The 22206-nt window shown below is 54.5% G+C and overlaps 1 protein-coding gene across 5 annotated transcripts in view; it reads right to left on the bottom strand.

The window, feature by feature from the left end:
- LETM1 (leucine zipper and EF-hand containing transmembrane protein 1) overlaps nucleotides 1-21872 on the bottom strand; it is a 34106-nt gene extending 12234 nt beyond the window's left edge. For 2 of the 5 annotated variants that reach the window (XM_074351938.1, XM_074351946.1), the window contains exons 1-6: nucleotides 21581-21872; nucleotides 18125-18185; nucleotides 12235-12646; nucleotides 4123-4266; nucleotides 3264-3401; nucleotides 2490-2693 (exon numbers count right to left, since the gene is read on the bottom strand). In XM_074351938.1, coding sequence (XP_074208039.1) covers nucleotides 2490-2693; nucleotides 3264-3401; nucleotides 4123-4266; nucleotides 12235-12646; nucleotides 18125-18185; nucleotides 21581-21659 — 1038 coding nt within the window. In that variant the 5' untranslated portion in view covers nucleotides 21660-21872. Of the gene's footprint in view, nucleotides 1-2489; nucleotides 2696-3263; nucleotides 3402-4122; nucleotides 4267-12234; nucleotides 12647-18124; nucleotides 18186-21580 lie in introns of those variants that run through there. The other 3 variants (XM_074351941.1, XM_074351947.1, XM_074351948.1) reach the window with 3 other exon arrangements.
- Nucleotides 21873-22206: the final 334 nt, after the last annotated feature.

Raw genomic sequence — 22206 nt, 5'->3', positions numbered from 1 at the left:
GGTCCCCAAGGGTGCTGAGGTCTTGGAGGGCCCTGCGTGGATGCCATGCCTCGTTCTTAGGGGTGCTGTGAGCTCAGTTCCTTCTGATGGCACTGAGCTCTGGGTCACATCACTCAGTTACACCCATAAATTACACCCCAGGCGGTTTGGGAACAGGTGGGACTCTGCCCTGTTCTGCCAGGTTTCCCATGCAGCCTCCACTGAGCCCCAGCCCGGGGGCCAGGACGGGGAGGGTACTTGCGTCTCTGGTGGGAGGGGTGGGTGGAGTTTGGGCCCCTCGCTAGGCTCTGCATGCCTCCCTGGCTGGGAGAACCGGGAAAACTTGCCACTGGCCCCTCCTGGCACCACTCCAGCAGGAAGTGCAGAGAGTGCTGCGACTGGCAGGTGGGGGTGGCGGTCCAGGCTCCCTGCTGGTCTCTACTGAACACCCCAGAGGCAGGGGGTGCTGGGGTGAATGACCCAGCGCCCCTCGGCCCTCCCTGATACCATCTCCGTGGTCATATCCTGACAAGAGTGGAGGTCTCGGCCCCCACCCACCACTGTGTGTGTCTACGTATCTGTGTGCGTGTGTGTGTGCTGGGGTTGGGGAGATTGTGCTCCCTGTGGTGTCTGGCTGGAGCAGGGCAGTTACTGCCTGGTCTTCTGTCCTGCTAGGCAGTGCCTTTCCAGTCCTCTGGCCACACGGTGGGCTTTTCAAGTCTGCCCTCGTCGGCAATTCTGACATGCAGGCCCCAGGGATGGATCTGTGAGGCATGAAGGCCTCCAGTGTCATTCCTGGGGTCTTCTCTTCACTTTTTGGAGTTCTCTTATGTATGGTTTCTACCTAACGTCCAAGGGGAAGTACGCCCCCTCCACCGTCTCAACAGCAGAGGTCTGGCTGCCACCCTACCTCACGGGAATCTGTAGCACTGAGTGGTCAGATGACCTGTTAAAGGTCACAAAGTGAGTGAGCGGCTGGGACTCAGCCCAGGCAGCCTGCCCTGCCCTCAGGCTGCCTCTCCTGAGAGAGACGCCCGGCAAGGGCTGCCCACGTTGTGTCAGCCCCCCAGCCTCCACTCCGCTGGAGGGACACAGCGCTTCTCCGTCCTTACAGAACGCAGCAATGACTGGCTTCTGGAGGACAAGATGGGCAGTTCTACCTGCAAATGGAAATCTTAAAAAGAGAGACCCCAAATCAGAATTCCTAGGACTGAAACTAAGGCCTCAGAAGATGAGTCTAAGGGAATCAGATCAAGAGAAGAGAGGGTTAGAAAAGCAAAAGGAAGGGTGCAAAGCACAGACAGGGCCCCTGTGGCGGGGCCGTGAGCAGGGAGGGGGACGCCGACTGCGTGGGCGGCGGGGAGCAGCCTTCAATGAGGCGGCGGGAGCCCCACAACCAGTAAACATAATGCGCAGACACGTTATTGTAAAAACGCTGAAATCCCAACAAGAAAAGGTGGACATCGCCGAAGGAATGAGAACAGGCCCACCAGCGATGTCCACTCAACGGCATCTTTCACGGGCAGGAAGACAAGACCTGCAGGCCTGGAGCTGCGCCCCTAGCAGTGCCTGCAGAGGGAAGGCAGAGAGACGGCCACACAAATGGGGCCCGGGGGACTTCTCACAGAGAGGAAGTGGCTGGGGAAACGCAGGCAGGAGGAGCGGGGTCGGAATGTGTGGTGACGCGGGCAAAAACGCACGACAGCGCAGAGGGGCAGAGGCCGAGAGCGGCTGAGACGCCCCGAGGCGCCAGCACCGGCTCCCTCACCCTCACGTTAGACTCTGGTTGTAAACTCCAGAGAAAGTGCTAAAAAAGTAGATAAATAACAAGTTAGCGGAGGGCAGATGGAATAATGAACACTTGATTAATCCAAAACAAGGGAAGAAAGGAGATTCGGTGAGACAAACAGGAAGGCGCGTGGACTAAATCCTCCAGCTCAGGGGCAGGGCCGCCAGAGCGGGTTCCGACAGCAACACGCGCGGCAAGTGCAAGGCCTCAGGGAGCCTGGGAGTGAGAAGAGGGACGGAGAGGGGCCCAGGAGAGAGCGGGCCAGCCACCGGGGTCCTACCAGACACCACAGACAGAGAGAACGAACGCTGTCGCCCGAGCGCCCCGTGGGCCAAGCACAGCCGGGCGCGTGGCGGGCGGGCGTGCAGTCAGTGCGGCTCCGGAGCAGCCTGGCTCCGGGCCAGGGCTTGTCCTAGACTCAGGACCCCAAGTCTAGGTCACCATTTTTATAGGACTCATCAAAGATCCGGGGCAAAAACCCACGTTTAAAGGATTATCAGAGTGTTGTTCAGGGAAGCTCAACGATGAGCTAAAGTAACGGTTGATAAATTATGACGCGTCCACGTGAGGAAAAGTCAGACCGTCATTAAAATCCACTTTTCACAGAATGTTTCCCACCGTCAAGCCGGCTAAAACCGTGTGGCCCCAGTGCTTGCTCCGGGGAGACGCGCACATGCAGGTGCAGCGCGGGGGGCTGGCCTGAGCCCCGCCGCTGGCTCACCTTGTCGTCGGCCTTGATGGAGCGCAGCCGCATGGTGAGCTGGAAGCGCAGGAAGTTGTTGGTGCCGATGGACTGCAGCTCCAGCAGCTTGCACAGCGCCACCAGCTGCGGCCGTGTGAGGTTGTCCAGGGTCAGCTCGTCCTCAAACAGTTTGGAAAAACGCATGATCTCCTCGTTGCTGGGTCTCTCCCCTGTCTCTCGGATCTGTGGGAGCGTCGTCAGGGTCACCCACAGCCTCGGGCCACACACCTCGAGTGAGGAGGAGGGCCTGGCAGCCCCCACGGCCCAGGACAGCACTTGCCTCCCTCAGCTCTGCCCTCACGAGCTCCTACAGGGGGAGGCCCTCAGGGACCCAAACCCCAGAGCGCCAACCAGCTGGGCGCCCTCTGCCCCCCACCCCAAGCAGTCTGTCCCCTCCCCTCAACCCAACCCCCTGACTTGTCACCACTGTGGGGTCTTAGGTTCTTGCCAAACTCTACGCCCCCCACAGGGCTGCAAAGTCTGGAGACACAGGCAAGTAGTTGTGAATGTCAACGAGGTTCATGTTCTCAGGACAGTAGGCTTGACCTCCTCTGCACAGGGTGGAGGCAGGGCCAGGTGACAGCCCTGCAGCACCAGCCAACACCTGCCAGGAGCGCCACCCTCGTGGTCATGTACAGTAAAAAAGAGGGAAGCCGGGGCGTTCCCCAGACAAGGCAGAGTGGCCCACCCCGGGGTTCCAACCAGCACTTGGGGCCAGTGGGCTGGCACCCCAGGGACGTAGCATCACAGCACCTTCTGGAAAAATGCAGAGAAGTCTTTGGTGGCACTCCCCTTGGCTGCCTTGTTCTTCAAGGCCATCTCCTCGATGGTGTCCTGAAGAAACTTGGCCAGCTCCAGCTTGACCCGCAGCTCCTTCTTCAGCCGCTCCTCCTGCAGGGTCAGAGAGGGCGCTGCATTCCCCTAGCGCCCGGCACCCCGCTGCATCCCCGCTGGGATGGAACTCCAGGACGGAGTGCATTTTACATCTCCGCCCAGCGCTGCCCACACGGACCTCCCCTGAACGCCCTTACTCCACGCATGTGCTGTGTGTTCTGAAACTCTCAACTATTTCATGATTTATGGAAATTGTACAACCCCCTAGAGAGGGGCCAGCGAACTCCATAAAGAGCCAGCCAGTAAAGCTTTTAGGCCCCGTGGGCATCTGGTGTGAAATGCAAAGGCCACCAGCAATAGATGCATGACTGGGCACGCACATCCCCAAAGACCTCACTGACCAAAATGGGCAGGGCCACCCCAGCCCTCGACCCATCTCCTCCCCCACGAGTGGGTCTGAACCGGTGGCCCGAAGAACACTGATCTAAAAAAACTTCATTTAAATAAATTTAAAGAGAAACGGGGGGAGGGTATAGCTCAGTGGTAGAGTGTGTGCCTAGCACGCATGAGGTCCTGGGTTCAATCTCCAGAACCTCCATTAAATAAATAAACCTAACTACCTCCCTCTCAAAAGAAAAAAACCTAAAAATAACTAAAGAGAAATCTGAAACCAGCACCTATTAAATAAGCATAGCACAGCAGACTGAACTATGAAGCAAACATAAAATTCAAAAACATCTAACATCTAAGGTGTCAATCACAACACCGCACCACTCACCTTACTCGACTGGGTCTCGAAGGTGGACGGTAACATGTTGGGGAAGAGCTTCACGGCGACAGGCAGCAGGAACTCCATGAAGGGCACCACCACGAAGACCAGGAAGGGCACCAGGCGGAAGAGGTCGGCACAGATCCGCAGGAACTGGAAGGGGCAGAAGGGACCAGAGGGTGACTGGAGGGCGTCTGCACACGACACTCGGCAGAGACACACAGCTCAGTGGGTAACCCCGACGGCCCTTCCTTTTCTGAGCATTCAGACCACAGGCCCACGGCCTTCAGAAAAGCTGGGTGGTCACTAACTCGTGTGTGGAACTGCACCTGTGGCTGGACAAGGCCAGCGCCCCGCCCCATGAGGCACTGACCAGATGCCCCCTGGGGGTCCCGCTCATGGGAACAGCTGGCTGCCTCTGGCGTTGACTGAGGACACTGGTTGAGGACTGGCTGTTGCTGGCGGCAGCAAAGGCCACCAGGGAAGGCCGAGGCCATGCCACCCACTCCAACTGCTCTGTGGAAAGGAGGGTTGAGTGCTGGCGGGGGATTCTCGTGTTCCTGAGACAGTCGGTTAGCTTAAGACTATGCTCCACAGCAATGATCAGGAAAAGGTCCAAGTGCTTCCTTGATATAAACAAACTACTGCTGATGCCATTAAAGAAACGTGCAACTTGAAACCATCCAAAATCCCTGAGAGCAGTGGACGGTCAGGGCTGGGTCCCCAGACAGGTGCCCGTCCTCCACTGGTGCCTGCTCAGCGCACCACTCCTTCCATGCAGAGCTGCCCAGTGGACAGCAGCCCTCCTGGGAGGAGTGACATTATCTCCACTAAGGGCCCCTTAGGGCTGGAGCACCACTTAACAGGACAGCTGCCCTCCCGGGGGTCAGGAGTCACCTGCCCCTCGACGATGCTCCCTGCGATCACCTGTTCAGGTGTCCTCTCCAGTGCAGCTTGTTTCTCCACTTGTCACAAAGAAGCAGTCGCGAGGGGATGCCTGAGGCCATGCAAAGAAACACCCACTCTCTCCCTGGATGGCTCATCAGGGCGGTCCCTCTGCCTCCCCACCCACCCCTACTCCAAAGGTCACAAAACAGTGCTTTCCTAACTCAAGCCCGCCTCCCCATTTACCAACCTTACTTTCTTGCACATTCATTTTTCTATTTATTATCAAAATGGACTCAAGGATTCCCATGTTTTTCATTTGTTTATAATTCATTACTCTTTATATTTTTATGCTCAAATGGTCCCAGAGGTGGCCACGAAAAGGCCCTTCAATTTAGTGCCTGTGTTTTTTGATATTCCTCCATTAAATTTTTTTAGCAGTTCTATCAAGGTTTAATTTACAGACCATAACATCCACTCACTGTAAGTGTGTAATTCAATAATTCTGGTAAATTTATAGATTGTGAAACCATCCCCAAAATCCAGTTTTAGAACATTTTCATCATGACACAAAGTCCCACTGTGTCCATCTGTTGTGAGCCTCCATTTCCACTCTTAGCCCAAGGCCAAGAGTAATTTGATTTGTTTCCATAGATTTGCTTTTTCTGGACATTTCCCACCCAAGGAGCCACAAAGCACGTCCGTGGTGTCTGGCGTCTGTCATCCGGTGCATGACGTTAGGGCTGTTGTGCCCTCTCGACAACCTGACCCTCCGTCATCATGCAGCGACCTTCCTCACCCAGTCACCTCTGCTCTGAGGTTCACTCTGTCTGATACCAGCGTGGCCACACCAGCCGTGACCAGCGTTGGCACCACTCATCTTTCTCCATTCTTCTGCTTTTCATCTACGTGTCTTTACGTTTAAGTGTGTCTCCTGTAGAATGCATACAGTGGAGTCTTGCTTTTCATTTGATTTGACAATTAAACCATTTAGTTGATAAAACTAAAAAAAAGGAAAACCATATGATCACCTAAACAGACTCTGAGAAGATAAGCATCAAGGATTTACTGTAAAGCACAGAGACTCTATCCAGCATCTTGTCGTAACCTATAATGGAAATCATCTGAGAAAAAATAACTGAATCACTGTGCTGTACACCTGGCACTAACACAACACTGTAAATCAACTATGCTCCATTAAAAGCATTTTTAAAATAAATAGATGCAGATACAGTTCCGGTCAAGATGGCAGAGTGGTAGGACCACAAGCTCACCCTGCCTCGTGACTACAACAAAACCACAACTGACTGCTAGACAACCATCGAGAAAAGACTGGAACCTAGCAAAGAAGATCGTCTTCAACTGGAAACACAAAGAGGGGACCACAGCAGGACGGTAGGAGGGGCGTGCTCGTGATATAATCAGGCCCATACCCCCGGGTGGGCGACCCACAGCTGAAGAAGAGTTAAGTCGCAGAGGCCTCCCCACAGGAGTGAGAGCTCTGAGCCCCATCTCAGGCTCCTTAGCCCGGGTTACAGCACTGGGAGGAGGAGCCCCCAGGACATGTGGTTATGAAGGCCAGCGGGGCTTGGCTCTGAGAGCCCCACGGGACTGGGGAAACAGTGACTTCATTCTCTTGGGAAGCATACACAGAACCTCACGTGCGCCAGGTCCAAGGGCAGAGGCAGCGATTTCACAGGAACCTGGGACAGGCCTGCCTGCTGGTTTTGGAGGGTCTCCTGGGGTTGTAGGGATGGACGGCTGCAGCTCACTCAGGGGACATAGAAGCTGGTGGCAGACATTCAGGGATGTTCATCTGCATGAGCTTTCCTGGAGGCTGACATCTCGACTGGATCATTAGCACCAAGACCCAGCGCCACCCAACAGCCTGTGGGGAAGCCTCAGACCAAACAGCACACTGGGTGGGAGCACAGCCCCACCCAGCAGCAGACCCCCTGAGCCACAAAGGCCTCTGGTCCAGCCTCATCCACCAGGGAGCAGATACCAGAAATAAGAAAACAACAAGCCCAAAGCCTGTGGAAGGAATCCACAAACACAGGCCAGGCTCTAACCTGGGACCTGCTGGACCCTGGCCCTTGTCTGACAAGAGAGGAGTGTACTGCAGGGACGCACAGGACGTCTCCCACAGAGGGCCACCTCTCCAAGGTCGAGAAACGCTAACTAACCTACCTAAAAATACACATTGAAAGATAAACAATATGAGGTGGCAGAGGAGTACTCCCAGACCAAGGTTAAGAAGAAGAACTAAGTGATGAGGAGACAGGCAATTTATCTGAGAAAGAGTTTGAAGTAATGATGGTGAAGATGTTCAGAGAACTCAAGAGGAGTACAGAAGCACAGAGTGAAGTTTTTAGCAGAGTTGGAAAATATAAAGAATACCCAAACAGAGTTGAAGAATAAAATCGCTGAAATAAACAATACACCAGAAGGAACCAAGAACAGACTGAATGGGGCAGAAGAACGGATCAGTGAGCTAGAAGACAGATTAGTGGGAATCACTACTGCAGAACAGAAAAAAGAAAGAAGAATGAAAGGAATAAGGATCGTTTAAGAGCACTCTGGGACAACATGAAGTGCACTAATATTCGCATTACAGGGTCCCAGGAAGAGAAGGAGGGAGAAAGGACCTGAGGAAATTTTTGGAGAGATAATAACCGAAAACTGCCCCCACTTGGGAAAGGAAACAGGCACCCACGTCCTGGAAGCGCAGAAAGTATCACACAGGATCAGCCCAAAGAGGAGCACACCAAGGCACACAGTCATCAAATGGACAAATAAGGATGAGGAGAAAGTATTAAAATTAGCAAGAGAAAAGCAACAAATGACATCCAAGGGAACTCCCATAAGGTTATCAGCTGATTTTTCAGCAGAAACTCTAGAGGCCAGAAGGGAGTGGCAAAATTTATTTAAAGTGATGAAAGGGAAAAATCTACAATCAAGAACACTCTATCCAGCAAGGCTCTTGTTCAGACTTGACGGAGAAATCAAAAGCTTCACAGATAAACGAAAGCTAGAAGATTTCAGCACCACCAAGCCAGCTTTGCAACAAATGTTAGAGGACCTTCTCTAGTCATCAAACCATAAGAAAAGAGAACAAAAAGAAGAAAGTGGGAAAAAAAAAAAAAAAAGACCCACAAAAGATTGCTTTAGCTGTTCGGGGTCTTTTGTGGTTCCTTATAAACTTTGGAATTGTCTGCTGTAGTTCTGTGAGGAATGTCACGAGTATTTTGACGGGGGTTGCAATGGATCTTGGGTTGCTTTGGGTAGTGTGGCCATTTTAATAGCGTTGATTCCTCCAGTCCAAGAGCACAAGAAATCTTTCCATTTCTTTGTGTCATTTCGGTTTTCAGAGTGTAGGTAACCTCCTTGGCTAAGTTTATTTCTAGATATTTTGTTGTTTTTGATGTAATGGACATGTTTGTGCTGGTTACAAAATTCTGGTTTTTGAGGTGAAAAAAAAAAGTGAAGGGCCACAGATGGCAAAATACCCTCCCTTCTTATGGGTGAGTTGTGTTGCATTACGTGTATATATGCTGCACCTTCATTATCTATTCCACTATTGATGTGCACTTGGGGCGCTTCCGTATCTCGGCAATCATAAATAATGTTGCTGTTAATAGCAGGGTGTATGTATCTTTTTGAATTAATTCTTATTTTGTGGTTGGCTTTATTCCTTTGATAACTATGTAAGTTTAAAAGCTAAAGCTGTAAACATTCTTAGAAACAATGAGCAGTACATACAAGTAAATTAAAAACTATATGTGCATTAAAAAAATGATCTATCAAGCCATGAACGACATGGAAAAAACTTAAAAGACATTACTAAATGAAAGAAGCCAGTCTGAAAAGGCTACAAACTGTACAATTCCAACCAAAGGACATTCTGGAAAACGCACAGCTACAGAAACCATAAAAAGATCGTGGTTTCCAAGGGTTTGGGGCGGGGAGGGAGGGAGGGATGAGCAGATAGGGCACAGGGGATTTTTAGGGCAATGAAGTTATTCTGTATGATACTACAGTGGTGGCTACATGTCATCATGCATTTGTCAAAACCCACAGAATGTACAACATCAAGAGTGAACCCTCATGTAAACTGTGGACTTTGGCTGATAATAATGTGCCCATGTTGGTTCATGAATTGTACCAAATATGCCACACTGATAAGGGGTGTTGAGGGTAGGGGGGTACATATGTGTGGATGGGGAGTGCTATGTGGGAACTCTGTATTTTCTGCTCAATTCTGTAAACCTGAAACTGTTCTAAAAAAATAAAGTCTATTTTAAAAAATAAAATAAATAGATGCAGAAAAAGCATATGAAAAAATCCAAAACCTGTTCCTGATAAAAAAAAAAGTCTGATGAATTTATTTAAAAAAAAAAGATACTACAACTAATAACTGAGTTTGGTGAGTCTCAAAATATATGATCAATATATAAAAATCAACGGTAGTTCTGTATACTAGCAATGAACAAGTAGAAACTGAGATTTTTAAAAATTCCATTTACCTACAACAGACAAAAGGTGGAAGCAACCCAAGTATGCACTGGCGGATGAATGGATAAACAAAACGTGGTCCATCCACATAATGGAATATTATTCAGCCCTAAAGAGGAAGGGAATTCTGATACCTACTACATGGATGAACCTTGAGGACATGGTGCTCAGTGAAATAAGCCCGTCACAAAAGGTCAAATGCCCTGTGATTCCACTCATACACGGTCCCTGGAGTCTTCAGATGAAGAGACAGAAAGCAGAAGAGTGGGTGCAGGGGCTGGGGAAAGGGACGGGGAGTTGTTATTCAATGGGGTGCACTTTCAGCTCAGCAAGATGAAAGGAGATGAAGAGTTCTGGAGACGGATGGTGGTGCTCACTGTACCGTGGTGTGAGTGTACGTAACACCACGGAGCTGTATACTTCAGAAGAGTTAAAAAGAGCAAATTTTAGATCGTGCATTTTACCACAGCTAACAACGTGAAAACTATGAAACCACACACTGCTGTGGAGAGAAATGGAAAAGCCCCCTTTTCCTCCCCGCTGCCCCTCCCCCGGAGTGCCCCCTTGTTTATTTTCTGACACAGGTTATTCTAGTGACACTGCAGTCCCAACCCTTGATCAGCTATGTCTAAGAGCCCTGGTTCCTCTTCATGGGGGCGGTCAGAAGCCAAGGCCTGGGGGCCAGGGGTGCTCATCGCTCCTGGGGTGTCACTGCTGCGAGGCCCGGTCCCTGAACTGAAAGGGAGCAGAAGGTTCAAACTAAGTCACAACACAGCAGCTCCATCTATGACAATCAAAGGAACCACGGGGTCACTTGCAGCAGTGCACTCAGCGTAAGAGGGTGGACTAGCAGTTCACACATCCTAAGAGTCACTGACGTGGGGAGGGTGGCGGCCCTCCAACGGGCTCCACTTCACACAGCAGCTACAGCTCCGCAGCAGGAGCCACGAGCACACCTCACGCAGAGAACAAGCTCCCCAGACCTCGACACCCCCAGGCCCCCAGGGGCCCACCAACATGGCCACACGTCACAGTGTCAGCCACATATTGTCCCAGCCAGAAAACCAGGAGCCCTGCGGGTCTGAATGAAGCTCAGCTAACTCAGGCAAGATCTAAAGCCACTACGGGACAATCTCTCCTGGGGACTTCAGGCACTCTGTCTCTTTAAAGCATTCCTGTGGGTAAGCTGGGTCTCTCCTGTGTCCAGGGTGAGCGTCAGGGGGACAGAAACAGTCCCCACTGAGCCCTGCAGGTCCAAGGGGTCCCGAGTCCAAACAGAAAACTACCCCCCAACGCTGCTGTTCCACAGCAATCCAGACGTCCTGGCAGCCGCCAGGAGAAACTTAACTCCACGTTTCAAATGGATCTTCGACTTAAACAGTACTTACGTTAATCTTACTTGCTTATTTTATAATTTCTTATGAGATTCTTCTTTGCCTTTGTGCAACTATCATTTGCAAAGTCATGTTTCTATGATTACCAGGACTGCCAACATTTTGTTCAAATTCATATTACCTACAAGGCCTTAAACCAAGGGAAAAACAGCAAGCTCCAGAACACCCCTCTTCACACTGACAACAGGACTGGCCGCACAGCCAACCCTGCACCCGCACGGGGACCCTGCCCGGGGCTTACTCATCTGCTCCTACAGTTTTTCCTTAAAGTCTCGTCATCTTCAATGAAGCAGTAAAAACACGTAACTTCACAGCAGGACGGGGGGGGGGGGGAGTGGGGCAGGAGCAGAAGGGAATCACGAACTTATAATTATCTAAACCACAGCGTGTGATCAGTGTGCAACGAACCCTCACAGGATGATTCTGGAAGTCTACTACAACACTTCCTTCTTCAAATTATCACTCTACTCCCTTCTCAAAGAGCATCCCTTGGAAAACTTCAGCCAATTAAACAAAAATGACCTATTCCTCCACGAGGTTCTTGAGAACAGTATTTTATACCCAACTTCTCGGAGCCAGCTACACTCACAAGTAACAGCTAATTCCCAAGATGTGTTAAAATAAAGTCCCCATTTTATAAGGGGTCCTCTGGTAATGCACTCTGAGGGAAGGGACATTGCTGTGTCATTCCTTTGTTGGGGGTGGGGTGGGGGTCCTAGGGCACTGAGAACTTGAAGCTGCCCTCTGACCCCTGGGGACTCGCCAAGAATAATCAGAAGAAGAAGGGAAGAGGACAGACAGGCCTACAAGTAACCGTCAGTCATTTCATGACAAGACACCCAGAAGGTCTGAGTTCCTGGAGAAACAGGGAATCTTTTTTACAAGCTGTGGATGACAGAACACACTGGCACCAAATTTCGAACCAGAAGCTCCAAGCCCAGGAGTCGTGAGTAGGCAGTTTCTGGGCTGATGACAGTAGTGAGACCGCAGATCCCAAACAACAGATCAAAGCAGAAGCAGAGCCCTAAGCGCAGAGGCCTGGGAGGCAGCGAGGCAGAAGAGCAGCACTCCCGCAAAAGGGACAAACAAACGGAGCAGATACAGACCCTCCGCGTGAGAGGTGCCACGGAGGCCGGGGAGCGGCACCGGGGCCTGGGACACACCCCGGCAGCAGGCGCCCATTCTCCCAGGGTGGAGTTCCAAGGGACTTCACTTCTGCACAGCTTTGTCTAACTTTGTTTCTTTTTTCACCAAGCAGCAAGGAAAAGCCCTGAGAGTAACCTAAAGCGACGCGCAGGCGACCCGGCCAGGAGCGCATGCCCATTACCTGCCTGCGCTCGCGGCGGGTCAGGCTGTGCCCGTGCAGGACGCGCCAGAGCATGCGCGCAGCGATCTTGGTGTCGATCCAGAGCAGGCGGAAGCCGTGGTAGTAGTGCTTGAGCTCGTCCAGGACCCTCTGCCCCAGGGGCTTGCGCACGGCCGTCTCCACTGGGGGGCTGTACACCGGGCCTCCTTCCTCCAGCTTCTTGTTCTTGTCCTTCAAGGACCTGAGGGACTTCTCCACCATGGAGTCATCACCCAGCGGGGGTGACGAGTGCCAGCAGCGCAGGGGAAGGAGCCTCGGGCCCGTGACCACCGCACACAGGTGCTTGGGCCTCAGAGTCCAGCAGCCAGGGGGGTCGCCTCTGAGGGAAAGGTGCATGGGATGGGCCGGAATGCAGCTGCCAAATGGAAGATTCCTTGAAAAGGGACAAAAGAGGACAGTGATGAGGGGTCGGCCACCTGCAATGACCTCCCAGCAGCAACACAGACCTCAGCCATATCACAGTCACACATTCGACTTCCCCAGCATAAGACAGACTCCCGCCCCTCCCTGATGCTGGAGAGACACATCCTGGGGGGTGTCTCCATAGCCAGAGGTGATGAAGTGGTCCCACGTCTGAAAGCAGCTGAGCTGGCCAGTCCCTACAGCCTCTAAGGAGCAGGTCAGACACAACCACAACCGGCAAAAGCCTGACCCGCAGACAACACAGACCCAACCCCAGGGCGGGTCTCCCAGGCCGGCTCCCACAAACGGGTGCAACCTGAGGGGTGGGTTGCGGAGCGTGGCAGTCCTCTCCTGTAACAGGCATCTTTCTACAAAGGCCTGCGGTTCCTGAACGAGTCGTGATGATCAAGGAGGGTATTCAAATCAACACCGATCCAGACCCACCCATCAGCTGACCAAAAGCGTAGGTGCAACGATGAAAACCCAGCAAGTTAAAGTCATCCCCACCACCTCCACTCCACTCCCACACTGGCCTCCTCGCCCACGCACCTTGCAGGCTCCCCGCCCGGTGCCCCTGCAGCCTGGACACCCTGCCAGTGCTGGCTCCGCCCTGGGCTCACTCGGGCCGCTGACCTGCAAGGGCACCCAGCGCAAGCCACTCTCAAACCCTCCCCCTGGACCACGGGCTCCAGGGGGCTCAGCAGGGAATGGCGGGCCATGCCCCAAACCAGCAGGAAGCTCAGAGCCCTCTCTGTCCACCGCTCTCAGGCCGACAGGGCTGCATGAACCCCCGGCAGCCAGACAAGGCCAGCCTGCTCCTCCGGGCCTCAAGCAGCTGAGTCTGTGCCCAGAACGGCCGCCCGAGGAGCACCGTTTGCTGCAGCCCACGTTTCCAGAGCCTGGCCCTCCCCAGCTCTCGGGGCCCAACCACCTGGCACAGCCTAGGCTTTGGGCGACGAAGGGGTTCTCTTCCAGCAGTGGCACAGGGATGGAAGGCCACGTACAATCCCACACTGAAACAACCCATCTCCACCACTCTCCTTCCATTTCACAATCTTCTAATCACCTCACCTGTCGCTTGAGAAGTCTCCCCCTGCTCATGCCCACGTCTTCCCCAGGGCAGCCGGAGGCTCCACCTTCCTTCACAGGCATTGTTTCTAACAACACACCCCAGCTTCTCCCCACCTGTCCAGCCACCTCCCTGCACGTGGCCCACTGCCAACAGCGAGGACCTGACTGGAGCAGAGTGTCCCAGTGCAAACTTCACTGCTGACTGCTGTGTGACCTTGGACAAGCAACCTCTCTGTGCTGGGGGAGCCTCCTTCGTGGACGTGCAGGCTAATGTACATGAAGCTCCCAAAACAACGCCTGGTGCACAGCAATGCCCACTACAGCACTGCCCTGTTAGAGCAGTTGACAAGAGCTGGTCTGGCTGGCGGAAAGCCAGGGCTCTCTCATTTAGCCACTCCTTTCAGACAGGGGCACTGGAAGGACAAGCAAGGATGGCCCACCCTGGCTCTCGGCCTGTATGGGTGGGGACAGCAGGCAGAGGGCACCACCGCCCCGCCGACCTCTCTTCTGTCCCAGCCCTTGCTTCTGCCTTCGAAGCAAGGCAGACAACACCCAAGTCAGGAAAGGAGGGTCCTTCAAACCCACCCCGTCCTGAGTCCCCACGGCCAGAGCATAGCAGAGCCACAGGCTCAGACCGCCACGTGCCACTTGTAGCTGCGAGACTCTGGCCACAAGCCATGCCTTCCATGCCTCAGCCTCGTGCTCAGAGCAGGTGACGAAAGAGCCCTCCAGAGGGGGCCTCACCTCCTGTCATCCTCAAGCTCAATCACCCCATTTCCCACCCCAGTCACCAAGGAAACACGCAGCCTCCACAAGCAGCTGGGATGTCAGCAGCTACCAGGGCAGCGGCGGGCAGAGACCCAGAAAGCGGACTGAGCTGAGCTGCGCAGGGCGCATCCCACAAGGGCCTCCGAGGCCCGGGAACCTGGCTGTCCTCAGGCAAGTCAGAGATAACTGTTATCAGTGATCTAGCCACAGAGATTTAGCCGTTCTCAAAAAGCACAAAACTGCACATTTATTATCAAAAACCACCTTCAAAGTGGGTGGGGGTGTAACACGCAGGGCGAAAGCACAGCTCCGCAGGAAACACGTGGTCGCGGGGACGGCATGGCTGGTTCACATTAAGCAGCTTGGGGCTTCTGTCAAAGTCACCCATGCCACTGACCCCAATGCCCACCTTAACCCGACATCTCACCGTCACCTTCACGAAGAGAAAACCTAGGCAATGCCTGGCAAAGGAACAGTGTTCCCGGGTTAAGAGCGTTCCCCATGCCCCATGTCAGCTGCACAACCACGGACTGTGGGTGCAGGAACCCGACCAGCTCTCCGCACTCTATGAACAACACCCTCTAACTCGTGATAAGGCCCCCTTCCCAGGGGACAGCATGCCAAGACAGTGGCCTGAGTGGACGCCACCCCTCAGCATACCACCCTCAGTCCCTTGGGGACAGGATACCAGCAGGGGAAACAGGAAGGGAAGGCAGGACAGACGATGGAGCACCAGGCACCATGACCCACGGGTGTCTGGAATCGCAGGATGCCTCCTGCCCAGAGACAAGGGGAAACCAGATCATCCACAGGACAAAGTGCCCCTCAGCAGGCGGGGCTGAAGACCACCGCCCGCACACCTCAACGCCTCCTGCAGCCTCCAGGCCACCCGACAGCCGTGTGAGGGCAGCACCCGTGACCATGCATCAATATGGGCAGCAGACCTCAGGAGCAGTGCCACTGAGGGAGACACAAAACAGAACCAGCCTGGCAGCTCAGGCTCTCCCACCGAACAGGGCTCCACGCTTGCGGGGTTTCAGAGCTGCCGTTTCCCGGTTTGGCTGCTCATGCACAGTTGTGTGCTTCCTCTCTGCCTTTACTTCTGCGAAAAAGGAGGTCAAGGGTGGCCAGACAGCGCCCATGATGTTGTCCAGGTCAGAAACTCTCTGCCTGCTCACCCTTCAGGGGTCTGGGCCATTTCAGCTAAGACTGAGATTGCAAAATAACTGTTGTTAAAAAAACTGATACAGATGATTACCACTTACAACTACTTACCTGTGTGACTCAACATTTCTTATACTGCACAATCAAAATAAAAAATAAAACTTCTCGTGTGCTGAGACTGATTCGGACTTCAGCTCTCCCCCGCGATCCCTAGCATGAAGTGCACAACACCAGCATGGCAGCTCTGCAGGTCTCATGGCCTTAACTTCCTAAATGAAGTGTTTAACCCCCTAAAAATCATCATCTCATAAAATGCTGGAGTCTCTGATAACGCAGGGGGGACCACAGCTGCTCTGATGGCAAGTCCGGCCACTGAGACAGAAGCTGAGACGGCAACAGCAGCAAACGCACTGGGAAGGCAGAGCCACTAACTAAAGCCGTGTTACAACACGGGCGAGAAAACCACCACCAAGCCACGCCACATGGCCAGGCACAAGGAAACACACGCAGACCAGGACCCTCAATCTCTGTGTAGAAAAGACAATGAAGAACACACCACCAAATAGAACACACCCAGGAACTGTCTCAAAGGCTGCGCACACAGTCTGCATAAGGAAACGACGTGCCTTGTTATAAGAAAACAACCTGCACGTGGAAAGACTGCACGAGATTTAAAAGCTAATATTCCCAAATGACATTATTCCAGTTACAATACCCAAAGACCGTTTTCGAGTTGAAACAGTCCAGAAGTTCTTCTAGAAGGGCTGTCCAGAAAGGAGGCACGTGAGGCCTGGTCCCTGTAAACAACAGGGGAAGAGGCACAGCACGACAGACACCCCACGGCGGCCCTGGGTGGTCCATGCAGGTAAGTCCAGTCCACACAACAGTCCTAGAAGCTGCCTCAGCAGTCAGTACTCCAAACCCAGACACTTCACACCAAAACCCAGACTTCCAGCCCCTCTTGAATCACCCTGAGAGCTGACCCTGTGGGACCACATCCTTCACAACAACCATGACTGCAACCCCAGGTCACCGGCCACCCGCTTCCAGATACCCACCGGGCCTCAGACCCCTGAAATGCCAGCACAGATTAGAGTTCACTCAGAACTCTGAAATCTAGACAAGCACACCTCAGCAGGAGTGCTGTTCTACGCTCACACGCGAATGCCTCCACATCAGAGAAAGAGAGGCTTCATGGCAGCAGTCTGGTGACGATCAGAAGCCTGCTTAAAGGCAGAGCCCAGAGGGGGCTGGGAGCAAGCACCTGGCAGCAGGAGGGGGCCTGCAGGGGCTGCTCCTGGGAGGAACTTAAGAAAAGACTTTGTCCCTGCCAAACGCTGCACACATGCCAGTTCCCCTCCATGAAGACACCTGCTCACGGGCGAAAAGCCTGCGCCTAGCTACTCATTTTAGCGCTTTATAAGAGCCATAAAACTGAAAATACACTCACACACGATTTTGCTTTAAGAACCACCACATTTTCATGTATGGCTCATACAGCATTTGTTTTAGAGAATTACATCTGACCCAGGAAGCATCCTCCAGAAAAGTTTTATGGCCAAGACGAGGTGGCAAGTCAACCATCTTGAATGAGTAAGAAAGCCCGAAAGAGTCCAGAGCTCCATGGACTAGGGGTTGTGACGGCCAGACATACAGCACTGGGGAAGGAGGTCCCACCCTCTCACCCAAGAAGAGTGAAGGACGTTGGGAGAGAGGAGCTCCATTCTAGGCACCCGGGACAGGTGAACACGGACCTGCTTCCAAGAGAGAGGTCCGGGTGCCCCCCCCCACAGGGGAGGGGGACGCAGGGAGAGCACAGCAGCCCCAAGGGAAGCTCAAGTCCTCGTGTGACAGTGGACAGGGAATGTGGATGGCGCTCCCTCCAGGAAGGCCTCCAGCCTCTCAGCAGTACCACAGACCTCCCACCCACTCTAGATACATCCCCAGAACCAAGCAGGGCCAGTCCCGTGGCCAGCAAGCGATTCGAGTGGTACTCTGTGCAGGACGAGTACAGTGTGAGGAGGGGTGTCTGCATGCTTGCTGATGGAGCCCAACACCCACAATGCCACCGGACACGTCCAACATCTTTGTGCACAATGCATGAAAAGCCACTGAAAATGGCAGCTGTGTGAGCGTGGAAAAGACAGCATTGTATGTAGACTGCAGTTACCACTGTGTGTCTTAAAAACAGATACATAAGAGGAAAAGACCAGAAAAACACACACCAAAACGCTAATAATATGTGTCAGGTACCAGGATTATGGATGTTTGCTTATTTTCCAAATATTCACTAATGTACTTGGTTATGTATTTCAAGAAGAAAAGATCAAGGTTTAAGAGAACAAAAACAACGAACAGGAAAGTGGGACATACCCTCTCCCCCATCAGCAGAGCATTTTCAAGCCCCCACCTTCAAACAGGCAGAACACAACATTCATGTACTTACACGCAGCTTCCCCACCTCATGGCGCTGGCACAGCTGAGACAAGCACGGTCGCCCAGACTGCCTGCCACAAAACAAGGGAGAACAGGAGAGTCAGTCTCACACGGGGCACTTCACACTGGTACCGTCCTTCACAGTTGTACAGAGTGAGTTTCCGGAAGCTATTCTGAGCGCTGCTGAGTGAAGGCCCTGCCCCCGCTGGAACGCAACGTCTTGGAGGCACCCGGCTCTCCAGGGAGCCACGGCCTTCAGTCTCCGCAGGTGGGGCCCCCGCCCCTCACTCCAGCTGCCTCTAGTGGACAGAGGCCAGGCGCACGCGATCCCCAATGCAGACAGCCCCGCAGAGCAAGTGAGGGCCCCGTCCAAATGAGCCAACACCCTCCCTGCCCACGGAGTCCCACATGAGGACTGTGAGAACTACCAGCAGAGCCAACACCAAGAGCAAGCTGCTTCCTGAAGAAACAATACTGATGAGTGCACAGCACATTTGTTGGATTTTGATGTACTTCTGACACTTTAACTTTAGTTCCCAACCCCTCACTCCAGCTGAGGTGGGTCCGCCTTCCTTCTCCCCCAAACAGAAGCCTCCCCCAGTTGGAGAACTTAACTCAGAAATGGCCCCCCCAGCAACCAGACCAGCTGCCACAACTCCCAGAGCCCGAGCCCGCCCACCCACAACACACCCTACCAGCCCCTTCCCACACTCCCCGCACTCTGAAGGCCCCCAGGCTCTGCACCCACTGCACACAGTGGGGTGGGCCACAGCCACTCCCTCCTTCCGGAGGCCCTCTTGTGGTCTCTTTTCCAGCCATGGCTCTCTCCAACTCTGACCCCTGCTGGGTCTTACCATTCAGTTTGGGCTCTAACCACCCAGTTAATGCGGATCCACAGATGAAGGGCTTGGTCCCACAAGTCTCCTGCCCTCACTTCAAACGCCAGTTCCAGGTGGGGTCCCAGGCTACCCACACTTCTGCCAACCGCAAAATAGGAGGTTTCCACAGCCTCTTCAGCTTTGATAACTTGCTGGAGTGGCTCACAGAGCTCGGGAGAGGGCTCTGTCTACTGCTGCGGGTTTTATACAGGACACAGAACAGCTGGGGGAGAGGCACGAAGGGCAACGGCCAGAAGAGCCCTCGCACAGGGCCTTCCGCCCCGTGGGACTGGCATGAGCCGCCAGCCCAAGAGCTCCCTTCACCCTCGCCTGGGCAGGACTGATGATCACATCCTTGGCCACTGGCAACCGAACTCAGTCTCCAGAGCCCCTCCCCTGCCATCACAGGTCCCTCCTTAGCATAAACTCTGGTGTGTGAGAAGGACTCACTATGAAAAACAAGAGATATTCTCATCACTCTAGAAACTCCCAGGGCGCTAGCTCTGCCAGGAACTCAGGATGGGGAGACAGAGGCTTCTCACTCTTCCCATCCCACACCTTCCTTCACCTGGCTTCCAGGAAACTGCACTCTGGATTCTCCCGACTCGGCCTCGCTGGCAGGAGCCTCTCCAGGCACTTGGAACCTGACTTCCTGTGTATACAAAAACTCTGGGCTTCCCCAGGCCTACTCCTGCCCAGCGCTCCCTGGTTTCAATAATGGCTGGAGGTCGGCCCCTAGCCTCTCATAACCAGTCCCTGATAAATCTGGTCTCCCACCTCTACAAGTCCTAGCCCACTCCCAAATACATGCCATACAGAGCAATTTCCTCCCAGAGAGCACAGTGTGCAAAGGGGGTGAGTAACCCTAGACCAGAGGAGACTGACGGACACCTCCTCAGGCTGATGACCACAGTCAGCAAGGACCAGGGTAAGTCCCACTGCTGCAGGCACCTCTGGCAGGCTGTGCTGAGGACACTACTACAGCCCGGCGGCCTTACTCCCCCAAACCCTTAGCCCCAGACTAGCCATGAGCAAAACACCAGACAAATCGCAAAAGATGGGCGTCCTACAATATATCTGACCAGCCCTCCCCAAAACGGTCAGGGAAAGTCTAAGAAACTGTCCCAACCAAGAGAACACTGAAAATAAGTGGTGACTAAATGTAACGTGGTGTCCTGGATAGGGTCGTGGGACCAAAAAAAAAAGGACATCAGAACAAAGTATGTGCAGAATAAGGGAAGCCTGAATACATCGTGGACCTCAATTAATAATGCATTAGTGTTGGTTTACTAGTCGTGACAAAGACCCATACTGACGGAGAACGTTAACAGTGGGGGAACGTCTCCAGCAGAGGGCTGCCACCCCCAGGTGAGAACATCACGTCTGAGGGCTCAGGGACTGGCTCACCACTACCCAGCCCTGGGGCCTGCAGGCTCCGTGGCAAACCGGCTGGCTGAGCAGTGTCTGAGTAAAGAGCAACAGTGAAACATACGTGTCTCTGGAACATCACAAGCACAGAACAAATTCCGCTACCTTGTAAGCGTGCTACAGAAAGGTCTGCGGCCAAAGTATTTTTATCACTATCCTTAAGAGGCAAGGGAGACAAAGAGCTCCAACAGCAGAGGGAAGACAAGCACTAAAAGCTGGAATGGGTACTATACTGTTCATACAGTGAGTTCCTGCTGCTCCACGCCCTTCTCTGGGCTCCAAAGGTCTTAGCAGCTCATGAGCCATTACTGTTACAAATGACAAGAACCATGTTTTTTGGGGTGCCTTTATAAACTGTAAAGCCCCTTGAAATATATAATTTTACTTAAGAATCTCACTCTTACAGAGCAATTTTTATTTCTACCCCGATTTTATGAATAAGTAACTCAGAAAGGTCAATGTACAAAGAGATGGTGAGGGTCAGTGCAGGCCCCCTACACGTGGGCCCCTAAGTGCCCGGAGTGAGGTGTGTTCCCCCGTCACAGCCAGGGTCACCAAGGCTCCAAGTACAAGGAGCTCTAAGGCTCCTGAGGCCATGCACAGCAAGGCCTGGAGACCGTCCACAGATGCCCAATAACACCAGAAAGATGTCGGTCCCAGGGACGTCCCTACAAGCCCGCAGGTTCTGTTCGCCGGGGTCTGCCGGCCCCGCCATGCCTCCCCATCTCAGGAGCCCTGAACGTGGCCCGAGGCACCACTGTCCTGGTGAGTAGGCGCCCAGTTCCACGGGACTTAACCGTCTTAGGGCTGGCTGTCAGTGCGCCCCCTTCTAAACTTTCCTAATCCCGCTCACGACGCAGCGGCCAGCGGCCGGGCGACTAAGGTCACAGCGCGAGTGAGTCACAGGCTGCCCCGCGCGTCGGCACCACGGCCCGGGCGCTCACCACACCCAGAGACACGCCGGCCAGGGCGGCGCCGAGGGGCACGGCGGGGCAAGGTCCGGGCCGCGACCCACCCACCCGGGAGCCGCCCGACCTGGGGGCGCCAGCGGGCGGGGCGCAGCCGGCCCCGAGGCCCTCTCTGGACCGCCCGTCTGGGCCCCAGCCCCGGTCCTCCCGCCGCCCCGGCCCCGCGCCGTCGACCGAGCGCTGGCCGCTTACCCCTCGGGGCGGCGGCGCGGGGCGGCGGGAGGCGGGCGGGCCCCCGGCCGCGGCAGCTCCTCAGTAAGATGGACGCCATGTGCCCGGCCGCGGAGGCTGCCCGGCCTCCTGCTGCTGCCTCCTCCTTCTCCGCCGCGGCGGCCGCGGCTCCTCGCCGGCCGGCGGCGGCTCGGCCCGCCCGCGGACGGTTGAGGGCGGCGGTTGGCTGCGGGCGGCGGGCGCTCAGCTCAAGGACCCGGCATCGGCGGCAGCCATGTCCCAGAGCCGACGTCCGGCGGCGCGGGGCGGGGCGGCCGGGCCGCCGCTCCCATTGGGCCCCTCGGGCTCCCGGCGCCGGCCAGGTGAGGGGCGGGCCCGCGCCGCAGCGGACTGCCGGTCCCGGCCTGCCCCGCGGCCGGTCGCCCGTCCCGGCGTGCTCCGCGCGGCCGCCCTGCGGCGCGCTGCTTCCGGGGTCGCGCCGCGCCGCGCCGCGCCGCGCGTGCGGGCCTCGCGGGCTGGGAGCCGGCGGGGCATGCGTGCTGGGCCTTCCCGCGCCCGCGCCCGCGCCGCGGCTGTGGGATCTAGGCTGCCGCACCGACGCGCAGCAGAGGCCTCCGGGACCTTTGCAGCAGAGTCCTGCGGGGGCC

The sequence above is a fragment of the Camelus bactrianus genome, chromosome 2, assembly GCF_048773025.1.
Source record: "Camelus bactrianus isolate YW-2024 breed Bactrian camel chromosome 2, ASM4877302v1, whole genome shotgun sequence".
In the NCBI taxonomy this organism is placed as follows: Eukaryota; Metazoa; Chordata; class Mammalia; order Artiodactyla; family Camelidae; genus Camelus; species Camelus bactrianus.
The sequence above is the reverse complement of the archived record's forward strand: the minus strand, read 5'-3'. Positions and strand labels throughout refer to the sequence as shown.